Source organism: Mycteria americana, chromosome 22, assembly GCF_035582795.1.
Source record: "Mycteria americana isolate JAX WOST 10 ecotype Jacksonville Zoo and Gardens chromosome 22, USCA_MyAme_1.0, whole genome shotgun sequence".
NCBI lineage: Eukaryota > Metazoa > Chordata > Aves > Ciconiiformes > Ciconiidae > Mycteria > Mycteria americana.
In genome coordinates this window covers 843,365-862,970 of record NC_134386.1, presented here as the reverse complement: position 1 = coordinate 862,970, position 19,606 = coordinate 843,365, and the positions used below count along the sequence as shown (strand labels likewise).

Below are 19,606 nucleotides of genomic sequence, written 5' to 3'. Positions count from 1 at the left end.
CGGACACACGGCGCGGTAGCGTTAACGTCAGGCACCCGGCCCACGCCCGCGCGTGGCGCAGGCCCGCGCACGGGTCCCCACGGCCGGAGGAACGCGCCCCCCGCAAGCAGCGAGCTCCCGTGCCGTGCCGCCTCGCTGGCAGGCCGGGGCCCGGGGAAGCCGCCCCCGGGGCCGCGCTCGGGAGTACGGCAGCGGCGGCGCGGGAATGCGTGCCACAGCGCGGGAAACCTCCCCGGGCGCGCCACCGCAACGTCACCGCCTGGGCGGGGCTTCCCGCCGCGCCGGAAGTCGGGCGGTTGCCCGGCAGCGGTTGCCAGGCGACGGCGGCGGCGGGCCGGCCATGGCGGCGGCGGCGGACACCGTGCCGGCCGGCACCTTCCCCAGCTTCATGACCGAGGGGACGCTGCTGTTCCGGCGGGGCGAGTACGACAAGGCCCTGGCCTGCTTCAACAACGTGAGGGTGCCGGGGCGCGGCCGGGGGGGTGAGGACGGCAGGGGGGGGCCCAAGGACACCGAGGCGGCCCGGGGGCAGGAGGTGGCACTCGGAGGCGGCGGCCGCGAAGGGACGTGCGTGGCGGTGGCAGCCGGTGCACGTGGGGGCGGCTGGCAGAGGTGGCAGCACGAGGGGAAGGGGGACGTGGAGGAAGGTGGCACCCACGGCGAGGGGAGGTGGCAGCGTGAGGAGACGCGGCCCGGCGAGGCGGCGGCGTGAAGGGAAGCGTCCCCAAGGGCGCCTGGGGGTCACAGCGTGACGGGAGGTGACACGCAGGGTGCTGCGTGAAGGGAGGGGGCAGCTCCTCTCTGGTGGGGGGGAGCGCTCAGAGAGGGGCTACGGCCTGGAAAGACGGGGATGCTGCAGCAGAGGGAATGTGTGAACATCAAGAGAATGTCTTCTTCAGTAAAAATGTCGTGGTTTTATCCTCATCCATCATCGAGATCCGTGCTGGGACGGAGCAGGTTGCATCAAATGTACGTGCTTGCATGTATTTGTGCCGCTGAGCCCAGCACTGATGACACATCCACGTCTGCTATGTTCCAGGCACTGAAGCTGAGAGCAGGAGATAAACACTGTCTAGTTGCCCGCTCAAAGTGTTACCTGAAACTCGGAGACACGGAAAATTCCCTGAAAGATGCTGAAGCTTCTCTCCAAAATGACAAAACATTCGCCAAGGTAAACAGCAGGAAGAGTCTGGGGTAGCTGAGGACTGGTCTTTTATCTGTGAAACTCTGAAGGGCCTGGGAGACAGTATTGTGTAGAAACAGCTAACTCTAAACACGCCCTTGACATTTTTATTGCTTCCAGAGAAGTGGAGGTGCTTAGTTAACAATTGAGAAAGGATCAACTCCTTTCTCAGTTCCAGGGCCGGATTTTATTGTATGCAGACTGCAATAGCATAGGGGTCTCACTTCTGCCTAGCGGGGAATTAACTGAGATCTCTGAAGCTTTTTTTTCCTCTTTTTTTATTCTTTTTTTTTTTCCAAATGTCATTTTAGGGTCTTTACCAAAAAGCTGAGACATTATATACGATGGGTGATTTTGAATTCGCGTTAGTGTTTTATCATCGAGGCTACAGACTACGTCCAGAACTACAGAAGTTCAGGCTGGGTATCGAGAAATCCCAGGAGGCAATTGTCAACTGCATTGGAAGTAAGATGTTTCATTTCATGGCCCCTACAAGCACAGCCAGAAGCTGTTCAGTGGACAGCTGATGGCAAATTAGCTCTGCGAGTGACCCAAGGACCCTGCAACAACAGAGTCTCTTTGCTTCTGGATTCACGTGCTCAGTGGCTGTTCTCAGATGAAACCAGGAAGCACCAAAAAGAGCACAGCTCTGTTCTTTTTTCTTCTTCTTTTTTTGGCTGAATGCCTATTCATATACAGTGTCTAATAACTTCAGTTATGTAGGTAAACTATGACACCAACTTAAATTTCCAAAGTCACCATGAAAATGTTTTGGGTAATACAGAACAAAGCAGCTCATCTACTTACAGCCCTACTGATTACAGAATCCATTTTGAGATCTTTATCCTAATATTGAAAGTTCGTAATGAAATTTGCCTTGCTACCTGAGACTGGCCTTCCTGAGATCCTGATTTTCCTCCAGTTTACATTGCGTAAGACCAGTGAAACCATTGACTATTGCAATGGAGCCCTGCTTTCATCATTTCTGGCTTAGATCACAGAATGGAGACCTGCAGGAGACAGGAATGGCCAGCGATGTTCAAAGCGAACTGAAAACTTGCCCCTTTTCCCTTAGTTTTTCTCTTAGCAACGCTCTTGTACGCAGACAAGCATGGACAGGATGTGCACGCACTCAGGCACACAGACACACCTCAGCTGGGGCTGCCACCTTAGACATGTGGCTCACGAGGCTGCTGGGACACCCGCCCAGCTAGTTAGAGACTGCTCAGGTGGATCCCGACAGCCTGTCCCTTCTCAGAGCCAGGACACGGCCTGCTGCACACCCATACACGTAGGCCCTGGTCCTTGAGATATTTAAGTGCCTTACTCTCCCTGAAATCTGTTTCAAAACTTCAGTCCGCCTCCAGTGTCACAGATTAAGTTCATGTCCCAGCTGCGTAAAAGCCTGAAGCTCTTTCACGTGTGATATTTATTTAAAAAAACAGGGAAAGTTTCCAGATCTGGCTTGCTTTCCTCTGTTACTGCTTCTTTCTTAGCTTAATAGAAATGCCTAGATATCTTTGCAACTCTCAGCTGAAATGCTTGCCATGCTTGACATAGTGAGCTAAGGGCTTTAAATGCCTTCAAGCATCAGGGCTGTAGGCAAATGAACAGATTAAAAACCAAGATGACATTTTTTAATCAAGTGATAGCTCCTAGATGCAGGGGAAAAGAAGCAAGGAAACATGCTAGCATTTGATCTAGATGTTTAAATAGTTGGGAAATGCACACACATTAACAGGGCGCATCCCCAAAACTGCTTTACTCTGCTGGAAATCCCATGCTTATGAGCTTTCCTTCCATTTTAAGCTTCAGCTGCGATCCCTCAGAAGAACCTGCCATCCTTTTTCTTCCTCCGTTTCCATGCAGGACGTAGCATGTGGCACTGTGATGGGAGCCCCCTGGTGCTATGTGAAAAGAGAAATTAAAATCCCGAGAGGAGCTGCATCTATGAGCTGTATTCCCTGCTTACAGAACATACCAACATCCACATATTTCATGTGAAAGAATTAATAGAAAGCTTTATTTCAAATAGGACATTATAGGCTTGGCATGTTTATGGTCATTTTAATTTCTAAAGCCTCTGCACTGCTATTCTTGAACACTAACAAGTATTTTCTCTGTATTTGCAGGTCCATCCTCAGTTAAACTGGAGAATAAAGAGGATCTGTGCTTTATAAGCAGGCAGGCAGAGGTACAGTCTGAAGAGCTCTCACTTTAGAAGCTAACTAGAGTTATTATAATGCTAATACTTTCTGAAATAGGCATTAGAGGATTAACAGTTTCTGCAGCAACATGGATGGGGATATGGCTGGTCTAGTGAAGTGCCTTCTGAGCGCAGGAAGCACACTGGTCTGTTATGAGAGTATTTATGCACCTGCTTTTAATGTAGTTCTGGTTCAAGCTACACAGAATTTAAAGGAGAAGGCAGAAGGGCAGGGAAGAGCAACCACGGAGAAACAAAGCCCAGTTTGAAATTTCTCTACCAGCCTGACTGTTTCTGTTGGGTGTTGCTGATCACCCATCAAAGGCTAATAAGTAACAGCACTGAGGTCGGAGCCAGGGTACATTTATCTACAATATTTACTTTGGTTTTACCTGATGTTTAAGGTTCACATTTTTGATAATGGACACTTTCTCGATTGCTTAACTTTGGGGTGGTCCACTGAAGTAGTGCCTTGTTCCTCCGAGATGCCAAGCCACATTTCCCTTTGAAGCCAGGGCAGTGAATGCTCATTGCTTCTTTCAGCTGGAATTACAGGTACTCAGTGGTAAAAATAATTTATACAAAGGGACCTAAAGATTAGCACTGTAATTGTTGGGATTTTGGATGTGAAACTTCAGAAACACCCTCCTGACGTTTCAGAAGCCCTGGCTGTTACAGCCTCCGTTTCTTTGACTGTGGACAATTAGACCTGCCTTTCCCACAGCCTTAACGTCCTCCCACAGCACTGACCAGGAAGCTCTCCGGAACAGGACAAGACACTGGGGCAGAACTAATTCCTGCTCTTACTATAATGGCCCCTCCTGTTCTTGGAAGTGAGGGAGCACAATTGGGTGCAAAATGTCAGTTGCTCATGACCAAAGCAATTGGTGAGACACTGACTTTTTGCTTTTATTTAAAAAATAAGGTGCCATACATGGAGTGTAAACAGAATTCTGCTAATTCTGGTGTTCCCCACTAATCTCCCCCAACTTCCTTTATTTTTGCTGTAGAGTAAAAAAGCAAATCAGAAACTCCAAATCAAACTGACTAAGGATCAAAAATGGACAAGGAAACAGGAGCGTGTGAGGAATCCAAAAACAGAGCGACAGCTTCTTGGAGAGCTTTATGCTGACAAGGCCTACCTAGAAAAGTTGCTCCAGGATGAAGGTTTTTCTCCATTGTATTTAACTAAACATTCCTTCTAAGCAGGTTCTTCTTCTTCTTTCATATCCCTATGGCTACTCTTCCTTATTTGTCTCAGAGCTCACATAGCACATAGTGCTTGCAGTGGTCGTGAGAGAGGCAGGTGTCTGGAGAGTACAGGTATTTTTTAAGCCAGTTCTACATTCATAACTATGTCTGAGCATATTTCCTTCCCTATTAAATGGCAGGCTTTTATAACAAATAACAAATCAACTCAAAGCAATCTGTGCTGATGAAATTAAAAGCAGAAACAGTATCATTATAAATTACTTAACTTCTGTCGTAATGATAAATTCCACTAACACTTGCATTAAGTGCACAGCATTGCACTTAATTTGTGGTTTCGTTATAGATCAAGATGCAGGATTTGGCGAAGTATCTTATTTTAGAACTAGGCAGAAAGGTGATTCCCTTCAGTCGTTTTTCTAGGGAACTCTTTACCCAGTAATAGAGAAGTAATTAAGAATTTAGTCTACTCACAGGTTTTATGGTATTACTAGCATTAATAATACATGCGGGCTATCTGGTTTCCAGGCATGTAAAAGCCTCAATTTCCATCTTGCAGTCTAATCCACACCACTTTTCAAAGTGCCATTGCTGTACAAATGCCCCATACAACTGTCCTCTCCAGGAGGACGGGTGCTCGCTCATCACAGCTGGCCCCCATTGCTTGGGCCCCTTCTTGGCTCTTGTCAGCAGAGAAGGCAGCAACCATAGGGGCTGGGAACACCAGCTCTAGCTCGCTCAAACATGCAGAATGGGTCACAGCAAGCATCATTTCCCTCCTAATCACATCAGTTCTGAGAAGCACTGAAGACTTTAATTTCTAGGACTATCTCTCTCTCAGAGCAGAAAAACATTCACAAGCAGTCTCCCACTGAAGTGCAGCTTCATCCATCACATACATTAATACTCTCCTGGGTTCTACCATCTTATTTTCAGATTTGATGGAGAGCACCATGAAGCAGGGGATCAAAGTAGTGGACCTGGTTTTGAGTGGCATTTCCTACCTGGACACACGCAGTGAATTCTGGCAGCAGCAGAAGCCTATTTATGCCCGTGTGAGAGAGCGCAAGCTCAGGCAGCAAAGGTGGATCCGGGACAAGAAACGAAAACCAGCTGAGGTTGGCAGATACATTGTGAAGAGTATGGAGGACATTGATATGTGTAGGTGTCCTGGCTGGAAACAGTAAGAAAATGACAATTGGCATGTATAATTACTTGCTGCAGTAGTGCAAGTATTAACAAACACTAGTAGGCAGTTTTTGGGAAGCATTTGCTTTTGTATTCTTCACCTTTCCCAACACTTTCTTAGATACAGAATCCAACACATCTTTTTCTCAGCTTTTTCTGTACTTGAGGTCTTGCCGATTGGTTTTCAGGACACCACTTAGATACCAAAGCCAGGTAGGCCACTGCTGCATGCTTAGCAAATGCCTCTGGTCTGGTAATGAGAAGCTGTTTTATTGAGAGAATGCAGGCCACTGGAGTTAATAATTTCTATAGTCAAAAATACCATTGAAGAGAGATGAAGAAGCTGAGAAACAGTGGTCTGGAAGGAAGGAGTAATTCAGCCACTTCTGGTCTCTTTCTCTCTTCCTGTGCTACGTATTTTACAACCCAGGGAAGAGAATTTAGTCATCACTGAAATTCAGCTCTTTTAAGCTACAACAGCTCGGCGAAGGTAGCGTCAGAAACATCCTGCAGTCTAATTCCTGCAGCACTGTAGCCCAGCTGGGTGCAATGAACAGAGCTCACCAGGAAAGTGCAAGGGGCTAATTTAGGAGATAAAAACCCAAGTACTGTAGCTAGAACTTCATCTCCAAGACCAGGCTGCCCTGCTGCAATAACTATGAGCTTTCAAAACCTTCAGACAACAAGCATCATTCTCCTTTATTTTTCTTCAGCAAGCGTGAAGTGTTACCAGTCATTTCCCCTTACTTGCTGTGATGAAAGTGATTTCCAGCAGTGCCAGGGGGATGGTCAGAAGTACCATCTCCCAGGGGCAGATTTACTGGAGATTGGAGGGAGGAGTGTAGGAGATGCATGATGAGTTAGGAGCTCTAACCTTTGCCAAGCCTTGTCTGAGGCTTACACAACTGCACTTAGTCTTACTTTCCCAATATCACTGCGTCCACACAGTAGCATTAAACTCTCCTCTTTGTCTCTAGTGCTGACTGGCGACTCCCCTGAAGAAAGCTGCAAGAAAGCTGAGCGTGTGCTCAAAACAATACAAGGGTGGTCAGATGATGAAGTTCCCAACAAGAATGAACTGATTGGAAACCTCCACAGCTGCATTGGGAATGCTCAGTTAGAGATGGGCCAGATGGAGGCAGCTCTGCAAAGCCATAAAATGGATCTGGAATTTGCCAGGCAGAAGTAAGTGCTGAGAAGTTCAGATGGATGGGGAAAAAGGAAAGTACCTCTGTTAAGATGTTTTAGCATCAGGTAACGTTGTAATTCTCACCTGGAGATTTAACAGGGCAACGCATTCAGACTCTGCCCAAGTACCCATGGTCTCTAGTGGCTTCTTATCTTCACCGTTTCAAAATAAAGAGCCTGAAGCAGATTTTTAAAGGACCTAGACCACGTGACACATCTAAATCTCTGCTGAAGCAAAGCAAGAGAACACAAGTCCCAGTCTCAGCACTTTAGCCTCTAGTATACACTTCCTTCTCAGGAAGGTCAGGCTCTAAATTGCACAAGTTTTCTGCTACATTTTCTCTTAAAATAATTTGCATTCAAACCATGATAGCAGGCTTGAAATATTTATCTAAGAGGTACAGTTACCTGCCCACACAGGATGCATTCTGCAGCTCTTTCAGCTAAAACAGAATGAGCAAAATGTAGTCTTAAGATTTAGTAAGAGTTTTGCAAAGCTCTGAGAAAACACTGAATAGTTGCTTGAATTGAAGTTATTTTGGTTTTATTTTTGCCAATACTGCATAGGGCTTTTAAGATGTAACGGACTTATTGTTTGTTGTTTTCACAAATCACTTTTAAAAATTAATATTGGTTTAAGAAATTTCTGCCTCTCTCCTGGTGATCTCCGCTGCCCAGTTATGCCAAATAAAGCTAACAATTAGCAGTAAAGAGGCGGGAATGAGATACATAATTTTACTACTTTTTAAAAGCGCTATAAAGTTGCATTTAAAGGACAGAAACGCAGTGATGACTGGGGGGACCTTGCTCTCTGGTGGCTGGAGTTCGGCAGGGCAAGAGGAGACATTGTTAGTGACTCGCATCGCCCCCAGCGACGCGTTTATCTTCTCCTTTCATCAGCTTTTTCATTTGTAAGGTAAGTGTAGTCAAAGCAGGCCACTTCTGAAGATGGGAACGAGGACTAATTAAGGAAAAAAGTCCACAGGCTACGTTATTATAGAAGGAGCTGCCTCTAGCGTGGGGCAAAGGCTCATTCACAGCGCTGGGAGCAGGGCCTGTTACCAGGAGTCTGTTGTAGGAGTCTGTAGACACACTGCAGACACGTTTTTGCGTCTTCACTTTCCTCTTGGACAGAAATCATCTATTAGTGCTAGGGACCTAGGAGCTGGTAGGGGACTTCCGTGGGACCCACAAGGCAACAAAGGGAAACTGAGGCAAAGAAAAATGGGAAGACTTTCACAAGGACTGCCAGATTTGCATAAAAAAAAAATAGAACACAAAACTAAACCCTTTTCCTCTGTGTCTTATGGGGTGCCAGTTGCCACAGCTGTAGATAAAACCAAAAACCTACCTTGATTTTATGACTTTCTGTCTGACATTGGTCCGTTACCTCTAATTCTCAACACTTAGCCTGAAGTTAAGGTGAGCACCAAAGAAAATACATAAGGCTAAAGAAAGTGCTGACTGTATCAGGAACAAGACTATGTCAGCTACTATGATTTCTTTTTCTTTTCCATGCAGCAACCTGCCAGATGCCGTATCCAGAGCCCTTGATAACATTGGCAGAGTTTATGCCAGAATCGGCAAATTCCAGCAAGCTATTGACACGTATGTAATATTAGTAACAGGAAAGGCATAGGTGGTATTTTGAATTATATACATGACATCTTGTCAGTTTGTTTATTCATACTGCTAGCAAGGGGGGCTGTGAAATTTTTCATAACAACAGTACCTGGAACCCTTTGTTTATAGAATCAGTGGTTGCAATCGTAACTGCACCTAGTGAGATTCAGTAAGTGTCTGCCTTTCTTACTCTCTACTTGAAGTTGGGAGGAGAAGATTCCAATGGCAAAATCCAGCCTGGAGAAGACCTGGCTGTTCCATGAAATTGGCCGATGTTACCTCGAGCTGAATAAAGCTGAAGCAGCCCAAAATTACGGAGAGAAGTCCCTGCAGTCAGCAGATGAGGAGGGAGATGTTGAGTGGCAACTCCATGCTACTGTACTAGTGGCACAAGCACAAGGTAAAGGCGTTAGTACAAATTTTGCTCTAAGGGTGGAGACAGCCTGTCTGTTCAGCATCTCAGTGAAAGCATCTCTGTGATTTAACAGCCAAAGTAACTGTTCAGATCAAGACCTCTCATCGGAGACTTGCTTGGTTAACTATTGTTGTTCTCTTGATCTTGTGTTAAAACAGATGTTTTCATTTGTCTGTTACAGTAAAATTGAAGGATTACCAGTCTGCAATCATGAACTTTGAAAAAGCACTCGAGAAGGCAAAGCTTATTCACAATGAAGCTGCTCAAAAGGCCATCATTATTGTAAGTGGCTCGTTGCAAAGAAGAGAGAAGCTTGGGGCAGCATCAATAAGTTAGCTGTAACTATTGTCTAGTGTCCTGTGAATTGAGAAAACATCACTACATAGCTAGTGTCTTAAGAGGGGGAAAATGCAGCCTCTGAAGCAGTTTACCTATTAAAAGCTATGAAACCTCCTGGCTCAGAAAATTTAACCCCAGTTTTGAACCAGTCCAACATACAGAAGGGTGAAGCCGTAGCCCTGCTCGGGTCAAGGGAAGATTTTCTTTTGACCTCCCTGGGGCAAGGATTCACACACAGCATACAGCGGTACCTCCTCTGTGTTCAGCTGCTGTCAGCTGCTGATCACAGCTCACCCTTTTCTGGCCTCTCCAAAATATCCCAGAGAAACCACTTTGCATCAGACCATGGAAGAACACCCAGGCATGGCCAGCGACCCACGTAAAGCACTCCGCATGTTCTGCTTTGACCCGCCAGCGGGTGGTGGGTGATCTGACCGCACCCGGCTTGCCAGGCAACAGTTACAGCACAGACACCTACCTATTTGGCGATCCCTCATGGGTGTCCAGAGCTCAGGCAGAGCCTGTTCTCCTGCCAGAAGAAAAATGATAGTGTGAGAAACGGAATCGTCAGGGGAGGAGACATTTGATAAGGGATACTGACAGGTAGGAATCACTGCAGGGAGAAATGAAGCATATTGTTGCAGAGAGTTTTACAGTAGGAAAGGACCAGGTAATGATAGCAGAAATGAAAAGAAAACAGGAAAAGCTTAGGTGTGTAACTGCATTTCTAGAGCTTTCATTAATACGCCATATCGCTTTCAGGCCTTAGATGATGTGAGCAAGAGCGTCATTGAAGAGCTGAATGAAAGAAGAGAAGAAACGACAGTCTACTCTCTCAAAGGTAGTTGTCATTTAAACCTCTGCACCCCATAAATATAAAAATTCTCCACTTTCTGTTTCTGGAGCACAGACCGAGGCATGGGAACAAAGCACCCCATTCCCAGGCAGCAAGCATCCAAATTTCCGGCCCATATTGCGTCCTCTGTTCTAGTACCCAGTAGCAGGAATTAATTTATATGTGAAGCCAAAGCGTAGTTACAATTTGTGGCTTCAGTGTTTTGGCAGCGAAGGTTTAATCCTGAGCTGGTATAAACTGAGGTAAGCGATGTCAGGGCAGCCTTGATAACAGTGCAGGAGCCTGGTTTCACTCTTCACTGCCATCCGTTTAGAAGCTGCTTTTAGTAACACTGAGAGCGGCTCCAGTGCCCGGGACGCAGTCAGAAGCAGAAGGTGACTGTGAATAAAGGAGACCCGTAGCGTTGAGGCCTTCAAAAGCATCAGCTACATCTTAGAATTCACATAGGCTAGAAGTATGCATTTCCTTGCAAGTATCGAGGTAAAATCTTCCTAGAAGTACCGCGTCCCTACCGCTGCGCTCCCAGCTCGGGCCGTGCCCACCCCGAGCGATGCCGAGCCTGAGCAGGAGATGGCAGCACTCCCCGAGCGTCCCCTGCGCCCCGGGCCCCGGCCGACCCCGGCCGACCCCCCGGCGAGGTGCCTGCCAGCCCCCGCCGCCCGCTGCCCTCGGGTCCTGCCGCTCGGCACCTTCCCGCCTCAGCAGAGCGGGTCTGGCGGACAGAAAACAGAGGAGAGCTTGCTCCTTGCGGTGATAGGGGCCAGGGGTCTTTCTGTTCTGCTGCCCCACTGATTTCTCAGTGCTGGGACTGGGTTTCAGACCGCTTTTTCCTCCCCAGATTACGATTTCAGCAGTGAAAACACAAAAGACGACAACTCCGGCAAGTACAGAGAGAGAGGGGAAAGCGAACACAGCCCGAGGAGTCCAGAAGATGAAAAGCAAAAAGAGGATGCCGCGAACTGTAGGGAAGACCACGGCACCAATACAGAAGGGGGAGAGGAACAAGAAGACGAGGAGAAGCAGCGCAAAGGGGGAAAGCAGCGAGGAGACGGGAAGAAGAGCTAGGCGGCGGCGAAGGGCCGGGCCGGCGCTGGAGCGGCGGGCGCGGCCCGGGGAGGCGGGCGGGAATCCCGCGCCGCGGTCCTGGCGTTGCAAACAAGAGCCGTTCCCCGCAGCCGCTGTCTCGTACCCGCGGGCCCCGCACTCGCCGCTTCCCGCGCTGCCTCCCCTCGCCCGGCCCGGCGCCAGCCGCCCCGCCGCGGCCACCGCTGCGCGACCACGCGTGGGGCCAGGCCGCGGCCAGCGCCGCTCCCCCCCCGCCCCGCGCTGCCCCGGCGGGGACACGAGCCCGCCGGCAGCCCCCGGCCCGCCGGGGCCGGCTCCTCCGCAGCGGCGAGCTCCCGGAGGGCAGAGCCGCCGGCCCCGGGCCCCCCCCTTCCGCCGGCCCGGCTGCCCCCGGGGGAGGGCCCGGCCCTGCCCGGCCCCCCGCTCCCCCCGCGCCTGCGCGGCCGCGGGCGGGGCGGGCCCCGGGCTATGAAAGGGGCCGCGGCCGCGCCCGCCCCGCAGCCGCTTCCCCGCCGCGCCGCTCCGCACCGGCGGCCGCCCCGGAGCCGCTGCCCTCACCATGGTAAGCGGGGGGCCCGGGGCAGCCGCCCCTCCCGGGCGCGGGTTGCGGTTCCCGGAGGGGAGGGGAGGGGAGAGGAGAGGAGAGGAGGCGCCCGGCGGCGTCGCCGACGGGGGGGGGGGTGTGTGTGTGCAGCCGGGTCCCGGGAACGGTCCCTGGCCCCGGGGTCCCCGCGGTAGAGCAGCGGCTCCGTCCCGGGGTCCCGGGCTGCCCCGTCCCCGCGCCTCCCCCGGGCCGCGCTGAGGGCAGCCGGGGCAGGACCACCTCGGACGGCGCCCGGAGCGAGCCTGGAGCATCGCTCCCTCCACGCGAGTCCCCGTCCCGCGGGGAGCCCGGAGACAAGCGGGGGCTTTGTGGGGCCGGCGGGGAGGGACGGGACAGGGCCGCGGGCTCAATGGGGGATTGTCCGCCCGGGGAGCCCAGCGCTCCGCCGACGCGGGTCTCTGTGGGGCCATTGTCCGGCCGGGCCGTACGCGGCCCCGTCCCATGAAGGCCGCTATTATCCTCCAAGCTGGCCGCTAAACAATGGGGCCGGAGGGTGTTTTCTATTATTGTTCTTTTGTTTGCACGTTTGAAAAGCGGCCTCAGTTACTGCCTTCCCCGGCAGCTGCCTTCAGCCAAATAGCTGGGCTGCCCCAGGCCCAGCCCTCGGGCCCGGCCGCGGGAGCAGCGAGGCCAGCCTGGCCCGGGCCGAACGTCCCCCTTGGCAAACGGGACCCTCACGCCGACCGCTTCCTCTTGTAATATGGCTTGGGAGCCCCGAATCCACGAGGACGCCGACGTGGGGGTCCCAGGAGAGCCGTGTGGCCCTCGCTCTTCTCAGGAGCCCGTTCATTCCTGCGGCAGGAACTCGGGGCTCACCGTCCCGGTGTGCTGCGCGGGAGCTGACCCCAGGGCAGGCAGCGCTGCCCGCCCAAGACGTCCACTGAAGCAGCGGGGGGTCCGGGTCCTGGTCCCAGGGCACTTTGGAACCAAAGCCCACCTCCAAATTCTAGAATAAGGGATAGGAAAGTTAACCAACTGAACAGTTGTTTTTTAAACAATGTCTTCACCCTGCAAATGGGAAAGCTGTATTTTTCTGCCATAAGTAGAGCATTTATATAGAATGTAAAACCCCTCAAAACTTACTCCTTCAGCATCACTCCCGTGGCCGCTGGCACAGCGTTCGGCTCGAGGGCGAGTGCTGGGCACGGGCTGGGCAAGGAGGCAGCTGGGGAGGGAAGGTGGAGAGTTCACACATTGACCAAAAACCACCGGGCTGCCCCGCTGATGCTATTGAAAACTTGCACAGTTGGAGAAATCCCTCGTTTCCTTCCAGTCCTGTGTGTTCCCAGGCCCTGCTGGGAATTAATCTGGGATTCCAGTTACCGGAGCTGCTGGCAGGAGGGGAGGAACCCCAGCAGCGCGTCCCCCCAGCTCTCTGGCTGCTGCCAAAGGCGGGCGTTTCTTTCGGTGCTCGGAGGACTGGTTTCGCTTTCGTGTTCAGCTCAGCAGCTGCTGGGAGGGGGGGTGTCTTTACCGGAAGCGATTTCAGTTGCTCTTCATCACAAGAGGAGCCCAAATTCCCTCCCCTGAGGCATTCGGGGTGCTGACGTTGAGTACGGCATGAAGAAATGGCAGTTCTTAACGCGAGAGACGGCATCCTCGCAGACTTCACTCAGAAACAGCCTTTCCTGTGGGGACGGAGGATCCCTGAACAGACTTAAATCCCTTTGCGGTCTTTGTTATTCAAAGAAGCGATGAGATTGCAGGAGCTGTCACACCCTGCTCGGACTTTCGTTTCCCTCTTTCAAGTGGAGCTCCCCGCAGCACGCTGCACCCTTGTTATCCAGTAGCCACAAGCGTTTATTTAAGCGTTCAGAAATAAATTCGATGCTTGCGATGCTCTGCCCGGGCTGTAGCTTTGTGGCCGCTCGCGGTGCCTGTGGAACCGCAGCTGCTGCCATGTGACGGGTGAAACTTCCCCTTCCTGGTCAGGCAGGACTGCAGCTGCGGAGGCCGGAGCCAGAGCCGCACCGGCAGCTCCTCAGGTCGGAAGGACGGTGCCAGGGGGGTGGTGGGACAGGGCGGGGGGGGTGGTAGCTGTGGGAGGTGGTTTAAGCCAAGCAGGGCAGCTGAGGTTAGGGGACGTGGGGGTAGAGACGCGCCCTCCGCCTCCTCCTCCCAGTAAAGGTTCTCAACGGCGCGTGCTTGTGCGGCGTGAACACGCGGTCTCTTGGGGTTGCTAGCCAGCAAAATATTTTCTTCTTGCATTTCAGAACAGAGGCTTCTCAAAGAAGAGTCACACATTCCTGCCTAAAATATTTAGAAAAATGTCTACTCAATCAGCGAAAGAAAGACCCGAAAGCTTGCAGTTCCCTTTCCTTGACGATGAAGACACCATCTCCACAGTCAAGGAGTCGAAAACCTTTTTTATCTTAAGAGGCCTGCCTGGCAGTGGGAAGTCCACTCTTGCCCAGGCTATTCAGGATAGGTATAAAGATGCCTGCAAGGTCATCTCTGTTGATAGCTATAAAATTACACCTTTAGTAAGAAGCACCATTCCTGAAGAGTACTCGAAGGTGGATGAGGATCTAGTTGACTATTGCAAACGAGATATCAGCGTTATCGTTTTGGATGACACTCACCATGAGAGGGAACGACTGGATCAGCTCTTTGATATCGCTGACAAATACCGGTACAAAGTCATCTTTGCCGAGCCCAAGACCCAGTGGCGGATGGATTGCTTGCAGCTGAAGGAAAAGAATCAATGGAAACTGTCAGTGGAAGAGCTGAAGAAGATGAAGCCGAGCTTGGAGAAGGAATTCCTACCCATGTATTTTGGGTGGTTTTTGAGCAAAAGAAGTTCAGAGATCCTGAGGAAGGCTGGCCAGGCCTTCTTAGATGAGCTCGGAAGTCTCAAAGCCTTCAAAAAGGAGAGTAAATACTGTATGTATAGAAGTATCTTACCAAGTTCTTACTCTGTTGATGAAATGTTAACACTCGGCAAATGGAACGAGTTTGGTCAGCTTCTAAAGGGAATTTCTAGTTAAAGTTAGCAACAAGAACAACTTTACAGGTACTAATCCATTTCCCATAGTTGACAAAGTTGCTGCTGTTAAGTAAAAATAAATGGAACAGTTTTTCCTAAGAAGCCTAGCTAGCTGTGACACTGCAGGGAGCTGGGTTCGGATGGCAGCAGCGTTGCGTCGGGTGGCTGGGCATCCCCTGGTCACTGCGATGAGTCAAAGAGAAAAGGGAAAGACTGAACAGCCTTGTCCCTTGAGGGATTCGTACAACATCAAGGTTAAGACGAGCCACGATGATGCGCAGAAGCGTCTGTGTTCCAGCTCCATCCACTGTTAGCCGAGGTGGAAGGAGGAGTTTTACTTGCCCATCTAGTCCTTTTCAGCAGTAAGAAAGGTGAAACATGAAGGACAGGCTGGTGAAGAAAGCTGAGATGGGACTTGGCCTCGTGGGGTGACATCAGGGGGATCACTTCTTGATAGTAATATTGTTTACCCGTATTTGCAGTTGCTTCTGCTATTGAAGATCCCAAAATAAAAATAGATCTCACCAGCTACTTTGTGAAGAGGCCGCCCGGGGTCTTACACTGCACCACGAAATACACAGACTTTGGAAAAGCAGCTGGAGCCGAGGAGTACGCACAGCAAGAGGTGAGTACCGGGTGAGTACCGGGGCTCCGTCTGCTCCCCACGACTCCTATCTCCCTCCCCCTTCCCAGCAGGGGATCCACGAGCCTCTCGGGGTGGGCTGGGGACGCGGCTTTGCTTGGAGCCGAGAGCGTAACTGTAGGGACAGTCAGTATGTCCACGTGGCCCGTGCAATAGAGAAGTCCTAATTGTGGGGAGATGGTGACTTTCCTCTTAGTTTCCAAACAAAATACTCCTTCCCCATCCCCCCGACTTCCAGCACCGCCGCCAGTAGCTTGATTTGAATGATGATAAATTACAGTGTTTGCGCTTCCAGCTAAACGATTTCAAAACAGATGAGCCCAAGTTAAATATTGGAATTTGTGAAGGGAAAAGATGTAACCAGCTCCGAATTCATGGAGCGGGAACTTCAGGCCGTGATCTTCCACTTGTACACAGTGTTTCAAATAAAGCAAGAGCTCCCGTGACCAGCCAGGACCCCGAGCGTGTGGACAGTAACGCCAACCACACCGCTGTAAATCCCCCGCCTGCAGTCAGTCAGAGCTGTGTTCTGGACTTGTCTCCCTCTTCTCCCAGGCTGTGAAGACTTCCTACGGCAAAGGCTTCACCTTGTCCATTTCTGCTCTGTTCATCACAACAAAAACTGTTGGTGCTCGTGTAGAGCTGAGCGAACAGCAGCTGCTGCTGTGGCCTGCAGACGCCGATAAGATCCTCCCCACCGACAACCTCCCGAAAGGCAGCCGGGCTCACATCACCCTCGGCTGCGCCAACGGCGTCGAAGCAGTCCAGACTGGGCTCGATCTGCTGGAGTTTGTGAAACTGGAAAAGGCAGGGAACAAAGGGGATGAAGTGGGGGAGATTGGAGGAGGGAAACTGCTGTATCTTGATAATGGTATGTGGATGCTCAAGCTTTCTAAAAAGATCGATGTGAAGGCAATATTCTCGGGTTACTATGGAAAGGGAAAACTCGTGCCAACGCAGAGCACCAACAAACGGGGCTCTGCTTTTAGTTCCTGCACCATCATCTAGGAGCATGGGCAGGGTAGCTTGTTTGTTTGTTGGTTTTTAAAAGGCAAGTAACTCCTGTAACCTTTAAAAGTGTAAAGAGAAATAATTCTACCTTTACTAAAGTAAGCCCTTTTGCCAACCCCAGCGGGAAGCCTCTCTGGGGAGAGAGTTTAGTAGCCTCGAACAAGGAAGAAAACAAGCGACTCTTGACTGACAAAGGAACGCGGTCACGTAACTGATGCCAATAACTGAAGTGCTGCCGAGCGTATCTTAAAGGAAGAGTCTTGGAGAGAACTAGCCAGGGTGGTCTGCTTGTTTTCTTCCTCGGAGGAAGACCTCCTACGGTCTTTTAGAGCATCCCTCTGAACCACAATCGTTAGATCTCTACACGTCAGTACCATAAGCAGTGGCAGACCAAAGCCTGTAGAGAACTGGTCTGAAGCCCAGCGGTGTGAACTGCGTAACGTCTCTCCCCTTCTCCCCCACCCGAGGGACTGACACCAGTCATTCTGGTAGCCGAATTGCTGGGTAAAAACCAGCGAGACCCAACGGTGGATCAGTTGTCGAGCGTGGCAGTTGCTAACAGTTCAGCCCATAAGCAGAGCGTGCAGAGGGCAGCGGGACATCTGACCGCCTCCATCAGAGGTCGGTCCCACAGTCCTGCAGCCGGCCAGCCGCGCTCTACCCCCAGTCGTGTTTGCTGTTTGCATGCGAGCGCTTCCTTCGTTGCAGGGAAGAGACGTGCTGGGGAGCGTCAGAAGGAAGGCACGTTGCCAGATGATGTCTTAAAGAGCATCACGGACTTGGGGGGAAAAAAAAGTCACAGAAAGGGAAACAAGTGAAATAGGAGAGGCATTCAGTTCCCGTAGCGTGGCTCCAGTCACTTCACAGGTCAGCGTGGGCTGGACCAAGCACTGCCCCGTGTCCTTGTCCTCTAGGGAACAATCCTGCCTTGGCAGGGAGTGGAAGAGATGAACTAACGTCTTTTCCATCTTATTTTATAGAAACTAAAATCATGTCTGAAGTATAGAACTGTACTTCATGCAAGATTTTACTACTTTTCTCTAATGCACTTGAATGTTAAAAGTTAGGCTGGCAGTAACATTGTAATTTAGGAAGTAAGTGGAGGTCTCGTAACTGCGTAACTTAAGTCTGCTCAAACCTAAACCAGTGGCTGGAAAAAAGGTTAATGATCGAGCACTTCTGTTATTAAGTCTGTTTTATTGCACCCTCTCTTTTTGCTCTTTGCCAGACCATCTGCCAGGTGGTCAGCGGATCCGCGGTCGCTACTTTACTGTAACACAAAGCTCAACTAACGGATTCAGGTCAGCAGAACAGTTTAAACTCATGCTACGGCTCGGCCTTTGGTGAACCGCATAGTGAAACTAATCCCGAATTAATATATGTAAATACTTACTGTGTTTGACAAGCGCGCGCTGGGCTCGTATCTGTAACGGAGCTGTCGTGGGTGCAGCTTACCTGTAGCTGGGTGCGCGCTGAAACCATCCTGGGGGAAGCCCAACGCTGCCTGTGCAAGAAGCATTTCTCCTCGGAATGCTCAAAACAAAAGCAAGGAGGGGTTTGGGGCTAGTCTGGTACACCCTCTGCAAGCTTACCGATACAGCAAAGTACTTCCTGGGGTTTCAAAGAGATGGATGACAATAAATTCTCACTGTAACATAAAAGAGTTATCTATCTGCACCCCCATAGCACCTGTAATCCTCCCTTACCTTCAGTGGAGAAACCCTCGCTAGCTTCTGCACCGGCAGAGGGGCCAGCGCCCGATGCTCCGCTTGGGCCTTTCCTAGCGGAAACCGCACACGGGTTTCTTCCATCAGAACTCCAAAGCCGCGTTCACCCGCGCCTGCCCAGGACGGCTGCTGTGGGAGCGCAGGGGCACGCTGCCCCCCGCTCCCTCCAGCGCCCCGGGAACAGCCCCGTGCTCCGGATCGCATCCGGCACCGAAATGCACGGCTGGAATATCTTGTTTATTTGCCTGTTCAAGAACAACAGTGAGACTGTCGTCATTTAAGTTTTTATTAGTTTGTACATCATATACAGTTTATAATAAAGTAAACCAATTGCATATGGTTTTGCTTCAGTCTGTGATATTCTTCATATAAACACATCATTATGAATTATGCCTAATGAAGTAAACAACAAATATTCACATTTTTACCATTCACATCCTAGAAAGGTAAGGGTCCAAAGAGGGACAGTGTTCACACCGCTGTGAAGCCCGTCTTGGAGAGGATGACGCGTTTGGCAAAGCGACGGGGATAGCGATTGCTCCATGCAATACGCCTTTCCTCCCACCGGAAAGGCTAAGATATTTACACTGAGGTAAACATTCAGAATTTCGATTCAGATAAATACTGCAGCACAGGGGCTAGCGTCCTCTCCAAGTTGGCTTCGCATTGGCGTCTGGTTTTGTCTTGCCTACTCCTTAAGGTCATTACAACAAAGCAGATATGCATGCAGTGAAGGTGCTCGGTTTCGCGCTCGGCCCCTCCAACATCGCTGCACCCGATTTTCTCTTTCGAAGCGCGAGCTATTAAGTGAACGCAGGGAGGAAGAGGGGGCGATCGACGTGAGATTGGCTACGCCAGAACCGCGGCCCAGCTGCGCACCCAGCCAGAGGCAGCGTCCCAGCTCTCCCACCAAACTCCCGCCTTCCCGAGCCACCCCGCTCATGCCGAAGCTCTAGCTCGGTAACGCCGCGTTGCAGACGATGCCTCGTCTCGGCACCCCGCTCACGTTTCATACCAGAGCTTTCTTCAGAGGTCGGATCTATGCTAGAGTGAGAACTAGCACTACTCCAAGAAGAAGGGATAATCCCGTCCCTGACTCTGCAGGAGTGGGGGAAGCCAGGGTACGTCGAGGAAGGCCAGAGCGTTACCCATCGTCTTTCAAAGCCAAGCACAGATCCTGCTGCCCTGCTAAGCAGGGGCAATAGGGGCGTCTCCAGAATACAGCAGGGCTGCGTGGGAGCGGCCCCCGGGAGACGGAGACGGAGACGGAGGTCGCAGAACGGCTGCGATCGGTCTGCCGCCTCGCAGCCCCAGTTACAGCGCTACTGCAACAGCCCCATGGAGCTCAGCGCTGCTCGGAGAA

At 51.0% G+C, this 19,606-nt stretch overlaps 2 protein-coding genes and 1 long non-coding RNA gene across 8 annotated transcripts; 2 read left to right on the top strand and 1 right to left on the bottom strand.

Annotated features, from left to right (window-relative positions):
* The first annotated feature begins 185 nt into the window (after window positions 1-185).
* Window positions 186-11,402, top strand: ODAD4 (outer dynein arm docking complex subunit 4). The gene is made up of 12 exons (XM_075523231.1): window positions 186-454; window positions 1,040-1,171; window positions 1,495-1,648; window positions 3,316-3,377; window positions 4,400-4,556; window positions 5,535-5,759; window positions 6,764-6,971; window positions 8,496-8,582; window positions 8,801-8,997; window positions 9,194-9,294; window positions 10,114-10,192; window positions 11,046-11,402. Exons 1-12 carry the CDS (start codon window positions 206-208, stop codon window positions 11,270-11,272), a joined length of 1,878 nt encoding a protein of 625 aa, XP_075379346.1. The 5' UTR covers window positions 186-205; the 3' UTR covers window positions 11,273-11,402.
* Window positions 866-13,795, bottom strand: LOC142419869 (uncharacterized). 6 transcript variants are annotated; one of them, XR_012778645.1, is made up of 5 exons: window positions 12,960-13,795; window positions 9,830-9,880; window positions 8,707-8,924; window positions 5,603-8,183; window positions 866-1,096 (listed from the first exon to the last, which is right to left on the bottom strand). It is a non-coding gene; the product is annotated as an uncharacterized LOC142419869 (long non-coding RNA). The 6 variants fall into 6 exon arrangements; XR_012778646.1 differs by lacking the exon at window positions 12,960-13,795 and adding an exon at window positions 11,397-11,501 and having other exon boundaries at window positions 8,707-8,978; XR_012778647.1 differs by lacking the exon at window positions 12,960-13,795 and adding an exon at window positions 11,397-11,501.
* CNP (2'',3''-cyclic nucleotide 3'' phosphodiesterase) lies at window positions 11,682-18,578 on the top strand. Its single transcript, XM_075523235.1, has 4 exons — window positions 11,682-11,834; window positions 14,090-14,759; window positions 15,345-15,487; window positions 16,061-18,578. The coding sequence occupies exons 1-4, from the start codon at window positions 11,832-11,834 to the stop codon at window positions 16,511-16,513; spliced, it is 1,269 nt and encodes a 422-aa protein (XP_075379350.1). The 5' UTR covers window positions 11,682-11,831; the 3' UTR covers window positions 16,514-18,578.
* The last annotated feature ends 1,028 nt before the right edge of the window (window positions 18,579-19,606 follow it).

Coding starts and splice junctions, on each gene's coding strand:
- ODAD4 (XM_075523231.1), top strand. CDS start 206: ATGCGTGCCACAGCGCGGGAAACCTCCCCGGGCGCGCCACCGCAACGT. Junction 6,972..8,495: donor CTGGAATTTGCCAGGCAGAA/GTAAGTGCTGAG, acceptor TTTTCCATGCAG/CAACCTGCCAGATGCCGTAT. Junction 8,583..8,800: donor TTCCAGCAAGCTATTGACAC/GTATGTAATATT, acceptor CTCTACTTGAAG/TTGGGAGGAGAAGATTCCAA.
- CNP (XM_075523235.1), top strand. Junction 14,760..15,344: donor CAAAAAGGAGAGTAAATACT/GTATGTATAGAA, acceptor CCGTATTTGCAG/TTGCTTCTGCTATTGAAGAT. Junction 15,488..16,060: donor AGGAGTACGCACAGCAAGAG/GTGAGTACCGGG, acceptor CTCTTCTCCCAG/GCTGTGAAGACTTCCTACGG.